Genomic DNA, 22,878 nt, shown 5'->3' on the forward strand with positions numbered 1-22,878 from the left:
TTCATGTGTCCTTCTTTGAATTCATAGTGGTGTTCTTTTCTTTCAGATTCAATGGGTTGTCGTGGGTCACCCCGCCTTGGCTTTGTCATTGGTTCTGTGGTTTGCGGGAACCTTTCCCTTGATTTGGATTCGTAGATCCAAAGTCTCACTTCTTTGTTTTAACTTCTACTCGAACCTGATAGCATATCGGTATGTCGTGATGAGCGAGGAGATGTCCAGGAACTTCATGTTGTCCTAGATGTAACTGTGTAGGTAACCGTGATATTTGAGTACGAAATGCTACTTAGAATCCTTGATACCAAACTTCATGCAAAGGGTATGAAAAATATTGGTAAACTCTGGCATGTCTTGGTCCCTTCACTACCACAACATGGTCCACTTTATGTATTTATCCTCCTAGCTCCCAACAGGGTAGTACTGCTCCTTAATGGCATTTTGCAATGAATTCCAAGTGGGTGTGGCTGACAACAATGAAGGTTCCCTCTCGTCCTTCTGCTCGCTGTATGTTTCCCACCAGTCCTTGACATCGGGGCTAGCTTTGCAAAGAAGTGAAAAAGTGATTTTCTCTCAGCTAGAAAAATTATGAACAAAAAAATATCCTTCTAGAAAAATTAACCATTTATCTATAGTGTCTGCATTTATCTGACCCTCAAATATGCGAATATAAAACTTAAATTGTACCTTAAAGGGCATGTTGCTTCCAAAGTAGCTGTTGGAAGTACATGCATCCCCCTTGGATTGGCGCTAAAGGATCTGGGCAAAATTTTCCATCATCGTGTTCCTCTGTCACTCGAGAGCTTCTTCAGGCAAAAATTTGAAATTTGCTCCTACCCCCTCATCTTTCTTTTCGTCGGCTATGGGAGGCCATCGGGATTTGAGAGGTTTCTCTTGCACAAGTTTGACTAGTTCGATCCCTAACTCCTCATATCCAACCCTCAATGGGGACATGCAAAAAAAAATAAAGAAAGAGAAGACTCCTCTAATACCATTGATTTGAATTTAAAGAGGAATTCAACAAATTACAGATATAACCATAAGTACAAAGATGAAGCATAAATAACAGTTCATTTCATTAATATCAAATATTGAAGTATGCTTACAAACATAATGGAAATAAGACTAGCTCCGGTGATTGTAGCTTATCTTTGAGAAGAGATATGGTGCTACATATCTTTGAACTTGTCAGGCCAGGATATAACTCCTTAAAACAAAACTTTGTTCTATTCATTAAGGCTAAACATTATTATATATAAGAGGGAGTGACTGTTCGGTTCATCTCCCGACTCTCTATCTTCTCTATTATTTATTTACATTAATTATAGTTGTTCACGCAATCCTTCTGATTAGGTGTCAACATTCCCCCCCTTAATCTTAAGGGTTGTTGGTGAGTCCAGGCATCGTTCTGAATCTTTCAAGATTTTCTCTTCCAAGTGCTTTGGTGAAGATGTCTGCAATTTGCTCATTAGTGGAACAATGGTGGAGATGGGTTGTTTTTCCCTCAAAATGTTGTGAAGTCAAATGATATTTAGTATTGATGTGCTTTTTTTGATCATGTAACTTTGGGTTCTTGGTCAACTTTATTGCAGATGTATTGTCAATCATTAGTGGAGTTGATTGCACTTGTTTTACCTACAAATCTTTAATAATTTTCCTAAGCCACACAATTTCTTTTGTTGCCTCAGCTGTTGCCACATATTCTGCCTCTGTTGTAGAATCTGCAGGAACTGATTGTTTGTGTGATCTCCAGGAGACAGCTCCTGATCCAAGACTCATAGCATAACCTGAAGTAGATACCCATGTTTCTTTATCTCCATCAAAGTCTGAATCAGAGTATCCAATCAAGCTAAAGTCGTCCACCTGTGTATACTTGATTACAAAGTCTTGAGTTCCCTTCAAGTTTTTCAGAACTCTTTTTGCAGCAGACCAATGTCCCTCACAAGGCTTTTGCATAAATCTGGAGAGGATTCCAACAACAAAAGAAATATCTGGTCTTGTAGTTTTCAGGTAGTTGAGACTTCCTACAAGTTCTCTATACTTTGTTGCATCCTCAAATTATTTTCTTTCATTTGATGTGAGCTTTAAGTTTTGTTCCATTGGAGTAGTCAGAGGATTGCATTCAGTCATACCAAATCTATTCAACAGATCTCCAATGTATTTCTTTTGAGAAAGGAATATGGACTTTGGATGTTGAGTTACTTCAATACCAAGATAGTAATGAACATAGCCCAAACCAGTCATTTCAAAACCTTTCTTCAATTCCTTCTTTATGGATTCAATTGAGCTTTCATTGTTCCCTGTTATCAAAAGATCATCTACATATACTACAAGATTTACAACTATTTTTCCAACTTTCTTGACAAACAGAGTTGCATCATCAAGATCATAATGTTTGAACTTGAGTTTCAGAAGATGCTCCATCAATTTTTCATACCAAGCTCGTGGTGCTTGTTTGAGGCCATACAAGGATTTCACAAGTTTGCATACTTTATCTTCATGTCCTTTCATAGAAAAACCTTCAGGATGGAACATACAAAAATTTTCTTTTAGATCTCCATTCAAGAAAGCGGTTTTTACATCCATTTGATGGACTTTCCAACCATGATGAGCTGCTAGAACAAAGAGTGTTCGGATGGTAGCCCATTTTTCTGTGCGGGCAAAAGTCTCCTCACAATTGACCCCTTCCTTCTGTGCATAACATTTTGCCACAAGTCTGGCTTTGTGCTTGTCAAGTGAGCCATCATCTTTATACTTGTTCTTGTAGACCCACTTGCAGCCAATTGGTTTGGTTCCCAGTGGAGGATCAACCAGCTTCCAGGTGCCACTTTTTATCAGGGCATCATACTCCTTTTGCATTGCTTCTTTCCATTCATCATGAGAAGCAGCTTATTTGAAGGAAGTTGGTTCAAAATCTGTAGACAAATTTAATTCACAATCATAAGAAACATCCATATCAACAGGTGAATTAGAGTCATCTACATTACCTCCATTTTTCTGATTTGAATTTCTAGTTCCTATTTTTCCAACCTCATCAGGATGAACACTTTCAAGTGTCTTTGTCAGCCACTTTGGGGGAACTTTCTCAGATGGTCCAGGCTGCTCTTTTGACTAAGTTGGGGTTGAATCAAGATTGAGTCTCCCAATTCTATCAATCACATCACTCAAAGTATCATTTGTTGTTGGAGATTCATGCAAGGGAGAGAGTGCTTCTGAAGAAGATTCCGCAGGTTGATCTAGTATAGGAATCTCCCCTTCAAGATGTGGAATCTGATTATGAAATTCTTGAAATGATTTTGAAATTGTGAATCTATCCAAGTGATCAAGTTGCCTTTCAACAACATTGTCAGTTTTGGATGATTCAAGAAAGATTACATCTCTAGAGACAACAAAATTTTTGTTGACTTCATCATAGAGACGATATTATTTGGAGGTGTTTGAATAGCCAAGGAAGATATACTTACGACTTCTTGAACCAAGTTTGTTTCTATGTACTTTTGGTATTAAGGCATAATAGGTGGAACCAAAGACCCTGAGATGCTTTACCGAAGGAATGTGCCCATACCACATTTCATAAGGAGTCTTGTTTCTAATAGCATTAGATGGAAATCTATTCTTTATATATACAACACATAGAAAAACATCATCCCAAAACGTTACTTTTACATTTTTGAAGAAGAGTGGAGTGTACCATATTTAAGATTTTCCTATTCATTCCTTCAGCTACACCATTCGGTTGGGTAATATAAGGCACAGTTGTTTGGTGTTTGATCCCATGTTGGTGAAGATAGTTTTCAAATTCATTTGAAGTGTATTCTTTTCCATTATTAGTGCGAATAGAGCCAATATGAGATTGTGCATCATTTTCAATCCATGCATGAAAGTTCTTGAATGTTTGAAAACCAACAGATTTGTTCTTCAATAAATATACCCAACACATTCTAGTGTAGTCATCAATAAATGTCATAATATATTTATTTCCATTTGCATAAGAGACAGGCATTGGACCACATAAATCTGAATGAATGAATTCAATTTTTCTATGTGCTCAGGAATGTGAATCATGAAAGGGTTGTTTGCTGTGCTTTCCTAAAATACAAGAATCGCATTGCTTAAGCTTCCTAGGAATTGTAGGCAATCCAACAACACCATTTTTCTTTAATAAGCGAAGGCTTTCATAGTTCAAATGTCCAAATCTAGCATGCCACAATAGACTTGATGGAAGTGTTCCTTCTTCATAATTAGAATTGTATGAGAAATGTTGTGCACGAGCAGAGGTTCCTTGCAGCTTGAGAAACCTTTCTTCTTCAATCCTTGTCATGACAAGTGAGTGGTTAGATGGTTTTCTTACCTCAAGCTTTCCATCAAACATATGAATGGAGTGGCCTTGCTGTCTGATATGGACCAAGGACAACAAGTTTCTCCTCAACTAAGGCAGATATAGAACATGATGCAGAAGAAATTCTGGAAGACCAGGCAATTTAAGCCTAATTGTTCCAAGCCCTCATGGCTTCAGTTTTGATTGGTCTACAAAGTAAACTGCTCCATCAACATTGTCAGTGAATTCTTCAAAAAATCCTCTTCTATGAGTCATGTGGCAAGTTGCTCCTGAGTCAAGAAACCAATCATTTTTCCAAGAAGCAAGTGAAGCATTAAATACGTTTTCATTTACTTCAATATTACATTGTGCCACAACATAATGAACTGATTCAGGTGCTTTACCTATGTCTGTGTCATTAGTTTTACCTTTAGGTTGGTTTCTTTGCTGCTCAATTTTATCCCAAGGTATCTTCCATGTGGAGGAATCATGTGATCCATTTCTTTTACAGTGTATGCAATGCAAATCTGACTTTTCTCATTGAGAGTGTCCGCCCCCCTACCTCTGAAATATCTTCCTCTGCCTCTTCGACCACCTCTTCCTCTGGAAGAGTCTTGGGCAAGAATATTTTCTTTATGGGAAAGGCACACAACCTCTTCAGAAGATTCAGGGGTTGTTTTCTTTCCAAAAGCTTTCTTTCTTTCAGCAAATTTCTTTATAAGAGAGTCAAAGGTGATATCTTTGAGATTTCCATTTGCTTTTAATGACTCAAGATAATTAGAGTAAGTAGGATAAAGTGCCTTGAGAAAAGCAATCAGAGGGATATCCATTTCAACATTAGTGACTTTGATATCATGCATTGTTGATTTTACTTCAGATGCCAGAGCAAGAGGATCATTATTTTGTAATTCAAGGGTGAAGAGTTTAATCATGAGTTGAACAATTTCAAGTGCAGAGTGTGAGTCATAAAGTTCCTTCAACTTTTGTAATGCTTCAAATGCAGTTGAAAATGGTTTGATGTGTCGACTCACCTCTTCACTTACAGATGCAACAATCAATGCCTATGCTTTGCTATTTTTATTCTCCCAAATGGTGAGCTCTTTGTCAGAGGTAGGTTGAGCTAGGTCTTTGTCTCCTTCTCCAACACACACTCCTTTCCACATCTCATTAAAAATAAGAGTGTGCAAGGAGTTTCCTCAACCATTCAAGATAATTCTCTTTTCCGGTGAGAGTTATTCCCACAATAGATATGATTGAATGTATATCGAACAACGTAATATTTTCAGTGTTCAATGTTCACCCGAATACCAGAGTCAGAGTCTGACTGTAACTGTGTATGGCAAAAATGAATAGTGGATGATGAGCGGTGGATGAGCAGAGAAATATTGCGGAGGAGGATCGTTGATGGTAGAAGATCAACGGTTATCAGAGGCAAAGAAGTCTAACTATTAACAGTTATCGGAGGGCACTTTTAACACGATGAGCGGAATATCAGATGGACACAAGGTGGTAAGTGGTTTAGAGAAGGGAGCACCCGATTCCATAGACTGACGGACATGTGGCTCTGAGAAGAGAGGATAAACTTCTTCTATCGGATGGGAAAAGGTCGAGCATGTTGGCCACACGATATTGATGTGGATCGTTAGATATGAAGTGAAGAGATCTATGGTCGAGGTTGATCAGGAGGAGAGAGAAAAAGGTGCGCATATCGGGCGGGTAACCGCCGTGCAACTTATGCGCCCGATATCATCGTCAGCTATTGGATCTAAGGGTGGAGATCAACGGTCTAGAATGAGCCCGTAAAATCTCAGGAACTGTGTCCCAGTGGGTTCCGATAAGTGCATCAAGTGATAGGAAAAATGATGAATAGGTGAATATATCAAACGATGGTGAAATACGGTGAATATGGTAAATATATATAAATAATTACATGTTGTTCTTCAAACAAAAGGGCAACAACATAGAAAAGTCAAGCTATTACAACACTATTCAACATAGCAGCAACATATTAGCATTCAAACGATGAGCATTCGCAGAGATCTGACAAAGATGTCAGCCTGTAAGAGATGCAAAACACAGAGTGAAGAAGTTAAAAATCTAAAAGGAAGGCCAAAAATGGCACCTGCTCTGATACCATGTTAGGGTAGTATATAACTCCTTAAAACAAAACTATGTTCTATTCATTAAGGCTAAATATTATTATATACAAGAGGGAGTGACTGTTCGGTTCATCTCCTAACTCTTTATATTCCCTATTATTTATTTACATTAATTACAGTTGTTCACCCAATCCTTCTGATTAGGTGTCAGCAGAACTGTGTTAAAATGCGTCTTAGAGTCCTATTTATTATTGAGAGCTAAAGGAAAGCCCTAAACATCCAAAAACCTAACCCTAGGAGATGAAGTGCCAAAACTATGGGCCCTTTTTACGTAAATTGGTACATCAACTTCCTGGGGTCATAACTTTGGCATACGATCTTTTTTTGATGCCCACAATACCTTGTTAGAAATATCTATCTGAGGACTACAACGCTCGAGTGGCCAAAATCTAACATTGTTGCATGCTAGCCCCTGTTTTCCCAAAAACATCATTTAGGGCCTCGAAACAGCTCTGAAAGTTGAGGACCCAAAAAACTGCCAAAAATAGTAAATTGTGCTACGGATAATGAAACTGAAAAACTGAAAGAAACAGTGGTGGGGGTCCATGTGGAATAGGTGGGTGGCCACCAATATCCACCTTGATCAATTCAATGTTCATGGTTGAGGGCCTAAATTTTCCTATTGAGTCATTTTGGTGCATGCAACTGTGGCTTTGGCTTTTTCACCAAAAATAAAGAGATATAAAAATTAGGGCATCATATAGTTGATAGGTTGTGACTATTGTCTTTTATTTTCGTTTTTGTAGAAATGTCTTTGAGGTAGAGCTTTAGGGAGAAACCCTTGTCATATTAATGTGCAGAGTGTTTTGTAGTCATTGTCAATGCACACACACTATTGGTGGGAAGCTTTCACAAGGAGGGTTAGGGCCAGACTCAAAGCCCGTGAGGAAATTTTCATGCAAGTGGATCATATAGATGATTCTTCCAACCAACACGCAACTTTCTAATGGTGAATTCCATGGCCATTTTCATTTTTTCTAGTATATATATATATATATATATATAGTCTATAAAGAACACTAACAGGCTCTAAAATTTGTAGGAATGTGAACGATTGAAATCATTATAAACTTCTTAAACCTAAGCCATGTTTTCATGTTTTCATCGATTTCCCTTTGTTACCCTAAAAACACGTAAAAACAAAACACATGTGAACGGGAGATGTTTCATCATTATTCAATTAGATAATTTGAATACAACACAAAAGAAAAGAGAGATCCTTTCACATGGAAAGAGTATCATACAAAAATTCATCTTCTTGCATTCTATTTTTTCCATTCGTGTGAAAGTTCAATGGTGGATGGCATTCAACCACAACTAAAACAAAACCTTTTCAAATATAACTTTACAAAATCTAATGCATATGCTCTAATGGCATCAGTGATAAAGTGTATTGAAAAGGATGGAGATCATGAAAGAAAATTAATAGGCTCTAAAAGCTATAAGAATGTGGAATATTAAAAACGATATTTTGGGTTTATAAATTCCGAGGTGCCATACAAATAAGTACTTCCATCACAGCCCCTATTCCTTTATGTTAAAGTGATGTATATTAAGAACTTCGTGTCCATAAAATATACTACAAACAAATTGCATAAACAAATAGATAACAATGACATAAAATTTGGCAAATTGCAAAAGCAAACAGATAACAATGAGGTAAAATAGCTGAAATTTTCAATTTTGGCATTCAATGGTTTGTTTTTAGAAGTTTCTAGCTTATAAATGCTCAGGTCATATACCTAAAATAAGTACTTCCACTTCCACCCTTGTTCCTTCATGTGTATACTCTGAACTCGAAGTGAAAATATTGTATATCAAAACCTCCCTCTCGTTAAAAGATCCTAGTAGCAAACCCTCCACACTTCTTTAATGCTAAAGTAGTTATTACAGATGTCATGCTTTACCACCAATGTCTAATTCATCATCGATGTGCAATTTGACTAGTGTATAATATTTAAATAATGTTTATTTTATTCAAAATTATTTTGGCGCAAAGAAAAACATTTTTATTGTGTGAAACTAATATTTTTGTACATATAAATATTTGAAGGTACAACGAAGTGATAGTCCAAAAGATCATGGATGCAACCTTGATGCCTAACCTTTCCCATGAATAGTGTTGATCTTTCAAAGTTTATGGAAGAATTTATGGTTGAGCATGTTACAAAAAAGTACATATGCTTTTATATCTTCAGATGGTTGTACATGTTGTGACAAGAGGAATAGAATAAGATCTGACTTAGTCATATTATATATATATAATTTAAAAAATAATAAAATTCAATTCAAAATCTTAAACTATGAAAAAGATGAAAAAAATGTGTAGGAAATAAAGTAATACACTATCAAAATAAAAATTGAATACATAATACTATACATATGGTGGTGGGTATAATAAGTTATATATATGAGATGGTATGGTGATGGGTATAATAAGTTATATATATGAGATGGTATGAATATATGGTTATAATCAGTGTTTGTAATAATAGATTTATTTTGGGTTTGTTGCATATTGTTGAGATATTCTCTCAATCTCTCTCTACATGTTTGGAATAAGTTAGATCTGACAACACCTATATATGTGTATTCTATATAGATATTCTATATGGATTTTATGATGTAATAAAAATCGAAAAATAATTTATGTGTGTAAACCATGACTACTCTCCCAATTTCTAAATTGGTATAAGACATGTTTGGGATCCAATAAAATGAGAAATGTTTAAGAATTGTTCTCTCGTAGGATCTAAGTAATAGATTAATTATTTTCAAAGTGGATTTTTTTTATTTAGAATTTTTTTTCACGACAGTAGTTTGTTTCTCTATGTAATAAATCCGTGAGATCCTGCTAATTGAATGTGGAGATGCAAATGATAAGATTGACGCATTCTTGGAAATAAGTTTCTCGAATAGCTGAATCCATCGACTATAATTCTGACTGCATAGATGAAAATACAAATTTCATGGTTTACCACCGTGATTTGAAGCTAGAGAACCTGTTCAATAAGAACAAGAATATAAGGGTCTTTAACTTCAAGTTGTGTTTGTTACCCTAGTAGTTCAAGTAGGATGACGTCTTGCACACAACCTGTTGCACATTGGCCTACATCGCAGTGGAGATCATCACGAAGAAATTTCCTCATGCGACATCATATTGTTCGTTCTCATGGTTGGATACTTGCCTTTCTTGAATGTGAATTGCATGGTTATGTATAATAATATTTATAAATGAAACTTCAAGTGCTCACCATGTTTTATGATCCTCGATGTTACACACTCTCTATTCTTCATTGAAATTTTGAAACTAGGAACTTAGGCCAAGCCTCAAATACATTGTGATGGCATGAAACAAAGACAATATAGCATAGCTTGCTCACTACTTTAGAGGATGGGGTCCATCTCAAATTGTATTGGTATTGCCTTTATCATTATGTGGAACAAATTATAATTATTGTGAGTGTGTTAGATTTCTATGGTTTATAAAATATTATCATAAAATAAATAATATGAAGAACCAATCACAGAATAAAGTAACATAACTTAACCTAGTGGTTCTTGATGTAAGAGAACATTCCATTGGTTTGATTATTTCTATAGTCTGTCGCAGTTTGTGCTTCTTGGAGCATTTGGTAATCCATGAAAATTGAATACCAATTATAATTCGTGATATTTATGTGTTAGGAATCTTGTGTAAAATTGGTCACTTTGTACGATTGATTGCTACATACATTTAATATCTACACTACATTCCTATATAACTCGCTAATACACTGTTATGTAATTTGACAAATAGAAGTATGTTAATATAATGATTCAATATTAAGATTACTTCTTTAACAAAGTGACATGTGAAAGCATGTCAAGAATCATCGATCTTACAAATACATCACTCATAGGGAGAAGTTATATCTTAAATGGATCAAGTGATAGCTCGAAGTTGGTGGTGGAGAAAGAATGTTGTTTATGAGATTTCAAAGTGGATAGTGCTAATGAAGACCAAATGAGACAAAGTTCAAAAATATTTTATGTGATTTCACTATTGTTTTTTGTGATGTAAGCATTAAGGAAGGGTGTTAGAATTAATTCTTACATGTGTAGATTTGTTATCAGTTTGTGGGAGATTGTCTAGATTGTCTCAACATTTCTCCAAGTTTGGAATAGGTTAGATATAACAACAATTATACAAGTGCAGTGTATCTGGTTTTCTTAATGTAATAATATTCAAAAAAGAGTTTTGCGAGTATAAACCATGACTACTCTCCCAATTTATAGATTATATTATGTTAGGATACTCTCAATACCTAATTTACAATTGATATTTGAAATTGCTTTTTAGAAGTTTTAAATATTTTTTTGATTTTAATGTAAATGGTTCAACCCTCCTTTACATACTCTATGAATATAATATTTTCCTAATTTTACTTATCTTCTAATTAAAAAAATTGAACTATTTATACTTTAAAATTTAAAATTTAAGTATTTATAGTATATTTTCTAACATTTTAAATAAAAACTAAACTAGATATAATATTATTACCTCCTTTATTCTCTAATGGTAAAATGATTATTGAATATTTATAATATTATTTTCTAACATGAAGAGTCTTAAGTTGCTTGTTTAGATTATCATGACTTTTTGCAAGAAGATTAGCATAAAAGGAGAAGAGTAATGATTATATGAGCAAGCTCAGTGCCCTTGCATTATGTAGTTTCCAGACACTCCTCTAGCTTATCAATGTAAATGCCAAAAAGGGTAGGGGATGGGGCACACCCTTGATTAACTCCGATATTGCGTTTAATGTCTTTAGACCACCCTTCATTGGTGTTAAGTTTGTGAATGACAGTCTTGTAGAGGCGGTTCACAACAGTCCTCAGAGGAACCATGATATCTTCAAGTCTCTCCCAAAGCTTATCTCGAGGAACAGTCTCTAAAGATTTTCTAAAGTCCACAAAACAACATAAGAGATCTGATTTACTATTGTGGGAGTGACAAGATGGTGGATAGTTGAGTGATGTCTCCTAAAACCAACTTGCCCTTTAGCTCTTTTACCTTGGCTTTCAAGCCAAAGGCTAAGCTTCTTTTCCAAAATGATCTCCTATAGCTTGGCGAGGATGTGGCTAGTCATAATGGTTATGTAGTTAGAGGGAATGCTTTTGTCCTCATTTTTATAGATAGGCATAATAAGGCTTTGCATCCAAAGCTTAGGGAAGCCATACTTTCTAGCCAAATTGAGAAGTTTGTGGAGATGAAGAATGATGATCGATCTTCCCATTTTAAAAATCTAAGCTTGATATCATTCAATATCTGTAGCTTTTCCATTAGGGAGCTTATTAATCCTAGACTCAATCTCTTACAGAGAAAATTACATCCTCCTTAATAAGAGTATTTAAGGTGATGCCCATAGTGTCTAGAGAATCATATAACTTCTTAAGATAATTGTCCCAATTTTCTAATAAAATAAAATGATTATCTTTAATTTTAATTTTAGAGAATAAACACATTCCATCAAAACTTTCTTGCCGTCACTAAAAAAATGAAAACGGAAACGGTGAACACACAGAAGGAATTATGACTCACGTTCTACTAAAATATTTTTCTAGCGTTATTGTATCCACTGAACTCTACCCACACTACAGAAATTAGTGCAGTGAATGCAATCAACTGAAACAAAATTGCCATAATAAATCAATAGGAATCCATAAATGCATGCAACATGAGTGGACATAATACAAATACAGAAGGAACAAAATTGCCATAGTAAGTCAATAGGAATCCATAAATGCATGCACCTTGAGTGGACATAATACAAATACAGAAGGAATAAAGTACAGGTTAATTGACAATGTGATAAAAAATAAATTAATTATTTCGCTGCAGGCTGATCAAATTTGTACGGGCTGATAACCAGAAGGATTTGAACATATAACATTAAAATCAACGACTTCATGTGATGGCTCATGTAATCACGGACAGACTTATTGATTTTAGAGGTACAGTACAACATGATCACGGACTGAATTATGTAATCACGCACTGATTATGTTAGACTGTTTAATTATTTGTTTGTTTCAACAATGTATTTGGATAGAGGCATTATTATATGATATTTAGTTTATGTTTATGTTAATTTCTTTTATATCATATATTAAGAGGACAAATTAAAATTAAATTATATATATATATATATATATATATATATATATATAATAATAAAAAATATAATTATATAATTTATTTAATTAATAAAGATTTAATGGATATTTTTTTTTTCCAAATTTTACACAATACTTTAAGAGATTTAATGTTTTTTTAAATCATGACAAATCTCACAACATTTATTAACTTTATATTTAAACACAAAAAATAACACATTGATATTATTAAATTTACCAAATATTTATAGTAAACAGTATAATTTATTATTATTATTTTAAAAATAACTATATTTAAAAAATATATTTTCACATTTATTTAATAACTATTCAATTTAATAATAAATTTGTTGCTGGTCATTGTAATTCTATCATATAAAATAAAAAATTATATATCAATTTTAAAAATTTGTTAACTCTTTTTGGTATGATATACCAGAATTGTTTATTTATTTATTTTATAAACTCATATTAAATATAGATTAGGTTAAATATAAATTAGTGTATATATTAAACTAATTAAATATAAACATTAAAATTTATATATATTTTTAAATTATTAATTAAAATTATAAAAAAATAATAAATAAGATCATATTATAAAATATTATGTAAACTATAAAATTTAAAATTCAAATCATATAAATTAAACCAAAAAAAAATCAATTTAATTTAATATATTACTTTAAATTTTTTATATTTAATTAAATTATCAATTTAATATCTTATATTAAATTTTTTATATTTAAAATAAATTATTTTACATTTTAGAAAAAAATTAACATTATAAAATTAAAACTATATACCATGTAGTAAAATTACTTAACTAAAAGAAATATTTATAGCAACCCGAAAATAGCCATAGGAATTTAAGACTATATACCATGTAAAACTAACTAGTAAAATTACTTGTTAAAATAAGGATACTTATTCCAACCCAAAAAAGGGGCACTAAAATTACTTAATTAAAATAAGGAAGAATACGTATCCCACCGGTAAAGTAAAGAAGGATACGTATCCCACGGAAAAAGAAACGCGCATCGATCGAGAAAAGTATCCCCTTCCATGGAAACCTGCAGCAATGGGCCAAGGTTATCAAAATATTGCAGAACAAACTTTAAATATAATAATGTGTAAGTTTGTTGGAGACGTGTTATTAAAATAAAAATAGATAAATTATGCTCTAAATTAGTTTAGATTAATTTTAAGTATATATATAATATAAGTTTAGAGGGATTAAATTTTTTTATCGATAATTTATTTAGAGTGTAAAATATAATGTGTTAATTTTTATTGTTTAAATTGTACTTTTAAATGCTAAATAAAATATGCATACCACCAAATAAACCTGCTAACTCCAAAAATTTAATTTTTTTATGATATATATAATTCATTTTAAATAATATATAATATATATGTAATTGACATTTAAATATTTTACATAACATCTACATTAAAACATTTTATCACTCAACTTAAAATGATTTTTTTATTATTACTACATTTTAAAGTATATGTCAATATTAATTCCTATTAGAATATTCTATTCATAACCCACAATGAATATCTTTTTATATATGGCATTAAAATATTTTATTTTAACAAATTTTCTCTATATATTGATAAATATGAAATTGATATTGATATAAATTAGTTAATATAGATCTTCAAATAGTTTATTTAAATATTTTGATAAAATATTTTTTTAAAGTATAAGATTTAAATATCTTACTCACGCATTTTTTCTACTTCTAATTAATTTACAACATATTCATTTTTTTATTATAACCTTAGTTATTTTTCTATTTAGTACATAATTTTTATTTTAAAGGGGACACAGATCCTCTCATACTGGGTTGTAGAACTATATATCAATTTTAAGTATGGATCTAACATGCCCACCAATATAGATCCATCTTAAGTACACATCTCACATGAGTCTAAATGGATCAAATTTCTCATGTGCAAACTTACTTAGAGTGAAAAATACAATGTGTTAATTTTCATTGTTTACATCGCATTTTTGAATGCTAAATAGAGCATATATACACCACATAAATATGTTAACCTGAAGAACTTGATTTTTTCATGATATATACAAAAAAATGATATATTAAATATGTATAATTGACATTAAAATATTTTACATAACATGTACATTAAGACATTTTATCACCTAAATTAATATGATTTTTTATTATTAATACTTTTTTAGGTATATATCAATATTAAAATATTTTATTGATAAATTTTTTTTTCAATATATAGATATATATGAAGTTGATGTTGACATAAATTAGTTAATATAGATCTTCAAATACTTTATTTATATCTTTTGCTGAAATATTTTTAAAAAGTATAAGATTTAAACATCTTATTCACACAATTTTTTTTACTTCTAACTTTACAACATATTCATTTTTTATTATTAAAACAAATATCTTTTTTCTATATAGAACACAATTTTTATTTTAAAGGGGATGTACTAACTGACATACTTGCACATCCCCTCACACTAGGTTGTAGAACTAGCATAGATCCATCTTATGTATGGATTTAACATGAAAATTTCTTCATGTGCAAATTTATTTAGAGTGCAAAATACAATGTGTTAATTTTCATTGTTTAAATTGTATTTTTGAAAGCTAAATAGAGTATATATAGGACCAAATAAACGTCTTACTCACACAATTTTTTATACTTATAATTACTTTACAACATATTCATTTATTTTTTTATTATAACGAACATTATTTTTCTATTTAGTATATAATTTTTATTTTAAAGAGGACGGACATACTGAGATATCCCCTCATACTAGGTTGCAAAACCATACTTACACATCCCCTCATACTGGGTTGTCGAACCAGCATAGATCCATCTTAAATATGGATCTAACATAAACCTAGATGGATCAAATTTTTTCACTTGGAAACTTCTTTAGAGTGAAAAATACAATGTGTTAATTTTGATGATATATACATAAATTTTTCATGATATATACATAATTTTTTAAAAACTATATATTGATGATGATGATCAATGTCCACTAAGACCCATGTGGTCTATAGGACATCAAGAAAAGAGAGCCTAGTTGTCATTCTTCAAAATCTTGTTTCTATGATAAAAAAGCACGGAAAGAAGCATTCCATGATCACTATAGTTGGGTTGGATTAATAATTCATAAAGATTGGGGGTGTGGCTAATGATAGGGAATTGAGAGCAGATGTGGGCAAGAGCTGGAAAATCTAAAAGGAAGTGTTTTTCATCTTCTACCTTCTTAGTATCACAAATATGATGAATTCTATCATCCCATAGTGTCTTGGGAGTATACCACCATGAGGGCTCACTCTGAAGCTCATGAGATTTAGTTCTAATCCTAGCGATGTTCATTTTCTTCTCATTTCTAGTCAGCATAGAGAGATGATGCTTATCAAGGGTGGGGTTGATCACTTCCTTATAGTGCATTAGCTTCCTTTTACCCTCCACCTGCTTAGCATCCCACACCTTGTCCTTAAAACTGGAGGTAATAGTATCCTTGATACTTCCCTTGTTTCCCATGATGATCTCCTCTTGAATCCCCCAAAAGTTGACCAAAGATTGAGCATCCTAATGCCACTAGCACTTGAGGCACAAGTGGGGGTTTTGATTAAAATTAGAAGGAATTTTTGGGAGCCTCTTGGATTCCATATTGTGAAGCTTCTTCTTATACATCAGATGTCTAAACATAGCAAAACTTTCAATGGGGGACAACATAGTGGCACTTTCATTGGGCGACAACCCAGCTTCCATCAAGAGGATAGGATAGGGAGTGTTACACTTGATCTTGGGGTTATAGGTTATGAATTAATTTTGTATCATCTCAATCCTCGATCAAGAGGATATGATAATGAGTATTACCAAGTGATCTTGTGCTTATAGGTTATGAATTGGTTTTTGATCATCTCAATATTTCTCCACAACTCCCTAGATATACTTCACCCCCAAAATTCACATTAAGACATGAAAATATTTTACATAACATATACATTAAGACATTTTATAAGGAAAATTAAAATGAGTTTTTTTACTAATATATTTTAAAGTATATGTCAATATTAATTTCTACTAAAATATTTTATTGATAGCCCACATTGAATATTTTTTTATATATATATCACATTAAAATATTTTATTTTAACAATTTATATATATAGATATATATGAAATTGATATTGAGATAAATTAACTAATATAGACCTTCAAATGGTTTATTTTCTTTTGTTGAAATATTTTTAAAAAGCATAAGATCTAAACATCTTACTCAAACATTTTTTTTTTTACTTCTAATTTAATTTGAACATGTTCATTTTTTTTATTATGATAATTGATACTATTTTCCTATTTAGATCATAATTTTTACTTTAAACATCCCCTCATACTGGGTGGTAGAATGAGCCTCTCAGCTTAATAAAAAATAATCTCCACTATAATAAAAAAATGAAGATGTTGTAAAGTATTTAGAAGTAAAAATAAAAGTGAGTAAAATGTTTCAACCTTATACTTTTCAAAAATATTTAAAAAAACCATTTTCATTTGTGTTATAAAATGTCTCAATGCACATGTTATGTAAAATATTCTAATGTGAGTTATGTATATATTATATATCATTTTAAAAAAATTATCTATATATTATTAAAAAATAAGTTTTTATGGATAAAATTTTCCTTTGCTCTTATATATATTCTATGTAGTATTTTAAAATAAAATTTAAAAAATGAAAATTTACACATTGTACTTTACATTCTAAAGAAATTTGGACTTGAAAAAATTTGATCTCTCTTGAAATTGTATTAATTCGTACTTAAATACAAGTACACTGATTTATAGAAAAATAATTATTAAAATGAGTGAGTTATCAAATACCATTAGTCCCTAGCCAATGGGTTATCAAATGTCATGGCTATTTATATTCGTGGCAAAGTCTTAAATGTGAATTTTTAATTTTACTTTAGTTTATTAGGTGGTTGGATTATGATATTTTATAATTTTAAAAGTTAATTGAAATTATTAATTTTTTATTAGCCAATGGGTTATATTCGTGGCAAAGTCTTAAACGTGAATTTTTATTTTTACTTTAGTTTATTAGGGGGTTGGATTATGATATTTTATAATTTTAAAAGTTAACTGAAATTATTAAATTTTTTATTAGCCAATGGGTTATCAAATGTCATGGTTATTTATATTCGTGGCAAAGTCTTAAATGTGAATTTTTATTTTTACTTTAGTTTATTAGGTTAGGTGCTTGGATTATGATATTTTATAATTTTAAAAGTTAATTGAAATTATTAAATTAGGTGCTTGGATTATGATATTTTATAATTTTAAAAGTTAATTGAAATTATTAAATTTTTTATCGTTTAATAGTTATAAATATTAAATTTTAATTTATATGTATTATAGAATGGAGCTTTCCTAAATTTTGCTACTCAAATTATTATAAAAATAAATATTTTAGTTCTCATATAAAAAAAAGTTTTATATAACCATTTTACTCTCGCATCATTTTAAAATAAAAGTATGATTATTAAATTTTTCATTACCTTTAATATTGGAATGAGTATTACTATCTTATTAAATGACAATTTTATTACGATTTCATCTAACTTTGAAACAAAATAAAAGATTTGGGTTTCTAACCAAATTTACAAAAAAGGGTTAAAAATTTATCGGAACTATCAAATGACAAAAGCTTTAGAACTTTAGTTTCTCATATAAATAAGGAAAAAGGTTACTCTTTTTCTTAAATAGTTATTTAATGTAAATGAGCTCTCAAAAGAATAAGACAAGTGTCAAATAAAAAAGAAGGAATGCACGTGATAATCGACTGATTGCGAAAGATTTTTCTGATGAGAATGGACATAAACTGCTCGGAAAACAAGGAATATAAACATTGGCGATATATAGTAACCATTGTACCCATATTTTAGTTCTAACTGGAGTTCCGATGTGGGTAGCAAAGAAAGAGTTCAGAGACGAACGACTTTGCAGTTTGTACCCATTAACAGATGGTTTACAGGGAATTGACATAACGACAGTCCTTTCGTATTTCTCCGAGACTTCCAGTGAGGGGATTATTCTCAGACAATATTATGAGGGCCCTCCCGAATTGGGTGAAGAAGTAATCGTTATCTTGCGCCATTCTGTTCACATAATCTGAAGTCCGGTTGTCCGAAAGCAAGCGCTGATCGATGAGCAACAATCCCTTATTGGCGATCAAGTTCTTGTAGTAGTTGTTATCAAATTTCATTGGGGTCCCAGGGTCGTTCCGGGAGTATAAGACTTCAGTAGGTTCTGGATTTGGCGTGGGGCATCTCTTTTTGAGATATTCTGCGTAGTCTGGATCAATAGATGGATCAACCGTTGGGTAAAGCCTGTTCACTAAATTCACACAGTGCGTCCTGCCAACGGTGTGAGCTCCTGCACCATATAAAGGTCGCAATAATATCATATTAGTTATTACTAGAAATATACTAGGGTAGATATGTTTATATGATAAGTTTATTTAGAAATTAATACACATCAATTTATGATAAGTATTAAAAATAAATTGACCGTCTGATTCCCAAATATTCAGGGAATCAGTAATCGACTTAAGCTCGGGGAGAAAACATACTTAGTTATTTGACTCCATCTTATAGATTGATTTAATAATCAAGAGAGGGAGAAAACACACTTGTTATTTGACTCCATCTTATAGATTGATTTAATAACCAAGAGATTGAAAAACATTAGAAACTTAATTCAAAATTCAAAATGATTTAATAACCAAGAGATTGAAAAACTTTAGAAACTTAATTAAAAAATTCAAAATGATAAAAAAGATTTTTCCTTATATGCCATTAAAAGAAAATAAAAATAAAATAAAAAATCATAAAATTATTAAACTATAAAATAATATATATCTATCTACCTCTCTATCTATATATATATATATATATATATATATATAACTCCATTTTATAATAACTAATTTTTTTTTAATAATTTTTGCTAAAATATTATGAGTTAATGCTATGGCTTTGCAATACAACTTGTTTAAACACTTGTTCATAAATTTATTTTTTAAATTAATTAAAAGAACAAAAATGACATAATTATTTTAATAATTATTATTGATAATTTAATTAAAATTTAAAAAATATATTTCAAAATAAACATGTTAACTAAAGTAATGAGTTTTTTCAACAACTTACAAGATACATAATTAGAAACTCATAGTTGAGTTTGGACCTAGATGTCTAAAAACCACAGAAAATTAGGGCCAAAATCTCATATATTAAAAACTCATAGTTTAATCTAGAACTGAGATGTCTACAAATCACTTTAAACTGGGCCAGACTCCAAAAGACACCTATCCTTCCAACCTTATGATGACTGTCTTATTATGACCTGCCATAGTATCTCTATAAAATTTGAAAAATTCCAATAAAACAACCACAGTATTATCCCAAAGAAAAAAAAAACACTAAATTAATAATTATTTTAAAACTAAACATAAATAATCAAATTAATATATCAAACCTAGGAGTGCTACAGTTCCTTCTGCATCGATTCCCATGGATTCGAAGCGATCCAAGACCGTGTCGATTGTGTCGTTATGCAGCGGCATGTATTTGTCAGTCACTGCTGCGCTGCTTTGTAGGCTATCTCTCCTTCCCGTTTTAAGAGCGATACGTGGTCCTTCCAACTTCGTCGTCAAATCATAACATAAAATTATACGATTAATCTCGATTCCCAGTCAATTAAAAAAAAAAGATCATAGTTTAGTTTGAGCTTCTTTTTATTTATTTTGAAACTAAATTGATTAGAATGCTCTTCAACTAATTTGGATGAAATGAACACAATTCCAGATTTTGGAAAAGAAAAAGAAATAACGGAAGTTAATTTTTCCATATGATTTTTAAATATTCTTAGGGGAAAAAAATATTCTCAAATTCCAAACCCTAAAACTCCAGAAAGCCCATAAATCTCAGACAAAATTCAACGTCTCACCATGACGGTCCCTTCCCTCGTAGCAAGAGCAATAATGTCAGCACAGGAGACCACTCCAGGGCATTCCTCCTCGACAGCATTCTTGATGGTGTTCAAGAACTTAAAATTGCGCATGCCAAAGTTCCTTTCAGATTGTTGCTCCGACACCAAGTTTGGAGTGTTTTCTAACAAAATGGAGGCATCGCAGGACTATAAAACATCAACAACACCTCAATTAGCTCTGATAAGTAGCGCAGACGATCCTGATCTATGAAATTCCTAGAGGTAGCATGCTCATATAATCAACTGAGATCAAAGAATAATGTTCCTACCTCAACCATGCAATCGTGGAATATTGTTCTAAGCCAGGAAACAGCAGTGTTGCCATGCTCATGATAGAGTTTGTCGACTTGGTCTCTGATAATATCCTCGGCGCTGGGGCACAGCGTTTGGTAATAACCCTCCATCAATTCCGTTTGCTGAGCAGTACAGGTAATCCCTGCAGTGCAGACTAACAAGATGGAGATGCTCAATAACTCAATTCTCGCCATGACACTCTTTACTAATCCCGCTAGCTATGCAAGTAAATGTGCACTACACTGCAGCACTCAGTCTATCAATGCATATTTATAACCTATAAGAAGCATTTTTTCAAGGCTGCCACGTATCAACTCTGCTATTAAATAATAAAAGGTATTCAAGCTCAATGACAAGATCTGTGGGCGTTGGGTTTTCAAGATAAATAGCAACAAGATCATGTGATGTTGAATCATTATTGAATCATTTTTTAGTTCAGTGGGCTTTGGGTTTTCAAGATAAATAGTAACAAGATTTTATAACCTATAAGAAGCATTTTTTCAAGGCTGCCACGTATGAACTCTGCTATTAAATAATAAAAGGTATTCAAGCTCAATGGCAAGATCTGTGGGCGTTGGGTTTTCAAGATAAATAGCAACAAGATCATGTGATGTTGAATCATTATTGAATCATTTTTTAGGTCAGTGGGCTTTGGGTTTTCAAGATAAATAGCAACAAGATCAGATCAGATCATGTGATGTTGAATCATAATTGAATTATTTTTTTAGTTTAGTTATATCAATTAAATAAATAGTAAATGTAGATAAGTATTAATTCATAATATAATTTGGGTAGGTTTAATAGTTAAGAGCATGTATTTGTTTTTAAGAAGTTATATGTCCAAAATAGGAAAAGTAAAGTATGTATATTTTCATAAACTTATACCAGGTCTCAAACACCTTAAAATTGGATATATATATATATATATAAGCATCAAAGCATTTCAAAAACATTTCATATGATGGAGATTAACAAATAGTAACATGATTCTGTAAGGTAGAATAACTTTTTACACATTTTAGGACTAGTTCAGCCATACAAATTAAATAGTTGCTAAATGTTAAATGACATCAAAGAATTTCAAAAACATTTCATATCATGGAGATTAAATACCAACAATATTATATGACTTAGAATAATTTTTACACATTTTAGGACTAGTTCAACATATAAATTAAATGGCTGGTAAATTTTGATAGGCATTAATTCATAATAGGTATCAAATTTCAAAAACATTTCATATGATGAGGATTTTAATTTATAAGTAGACTTTGTTACAATATCATGAACCAATACTATAACTTATCAATATGACATGCCCAAATAACATCTCATTTCACATTACATTCTTTTATGACAATCTTTTAATTTGTTAATTTAATTAAAAAAAATAATAACTACTTTGAAATCAATCTCAATTTTTAATTTATATAATAATAAAAATATTTTAGAATATTTCATAAAAAATTATTTCTTATTATAATAATTATTAATAAATAAATTAAAATTATGAAACCTTAATTTGAAAAATAACCATACTTATCAACATAAATATATTAGAATTCAATAAATATTCATCAAATTCTTCAATCTGAAAATTACCCTTTCATCTGGAAGGGGCACTCGAGGACAGGCTTTCCAATATTAAAAACGAAACAGTTAATTAATCTGCCTTGACCATAAACAAACGGATATGTCAAGAATTGAATGGGCAACTCAGTGGCTTCTCCATTGGACATAATTAGGTCAATATGTGATGTAATAAGATAAGTGGTTGGCACATGCTCAACAACGCTTGTCCAATGGTTCACAATGCACTGAACAATATGAGTGCATCAGAATTGGCACAGACCCACTTTGAGGCTTTTCACTTTTTCA

General features: G+C 31.3%; 1 protein-coding gene across 1 annotated transcript; it reads right to left on the reverse strand.

Annotated features, from left to right (window-relative positions):
* Nucleotides 1-18,571: 18,571 nt before the first annotated feature.
* Nucleotides 18,572-21,231, reverse strand: LOC149193063 (peroxidase 21-like). Its single transcript, XM_089406528.1, has 4 exons — nucleotides 20,976-21,231; nucleotides 20,665-20,853; nucleotides 20,194-20,359; nucleotides 18,572-19,089 (listed from the first exon to the last, which is right to left on the reverse strand). Exons 1-4 carry the CDS (start codon nucleotides 21,192-21,194, stop codon nucleotides 18,683-18,685), a joined length of 981 nt encoding a protein of 326 aa, XP_089262654.1. The 5' UTR covers nucleotides 21,195-21,231; the 3' UTR covers nucleotides 18,572-18,682.
* Nucleotides 21,232-22,878: the final 1,647 nt, after the last annotated feature.

The sequence above is a fragment of the Pinus tabuliformis genome, chromosome 2_2 (genome assembly GCF_031772625.1).
Source record: "Pinus tabuliformis cultivar Carrire ecotype Pingquan chromosome 2_2, CPIR1, whole genome shotgun sequence".
In the NCBI taxonomy this organism is placed as follows: Eukaryota; Viridiplantae; Streptophyta; class Pinopsida; order Pinales; family Pinaceae; genus Pinus; species Pinus tabuliformis.

Coding starts and splice junctions, on each gene's coding strand:
- LOC149193063 (XM_089406528.1), bottom strand. CDS start 21,194: ATGGCGAGAATTGAGTTATTGAGCATCTCCATCTTGTTAGTCTGCACT. Junction 20,854..20,975: donor TCCACGATTGCATGGTTGAG/GTAGGAACATTA, acceptor GATGTTTTATAG/TCCTGCGATGCCTCCATTTT. Junction 19,090..20,193: donor AGGAACTGTAGCACTCCTAG/GTTTGATATATT, acceptor TATATGGTGCAG/GAGCTCACACCGTTGGCAGG.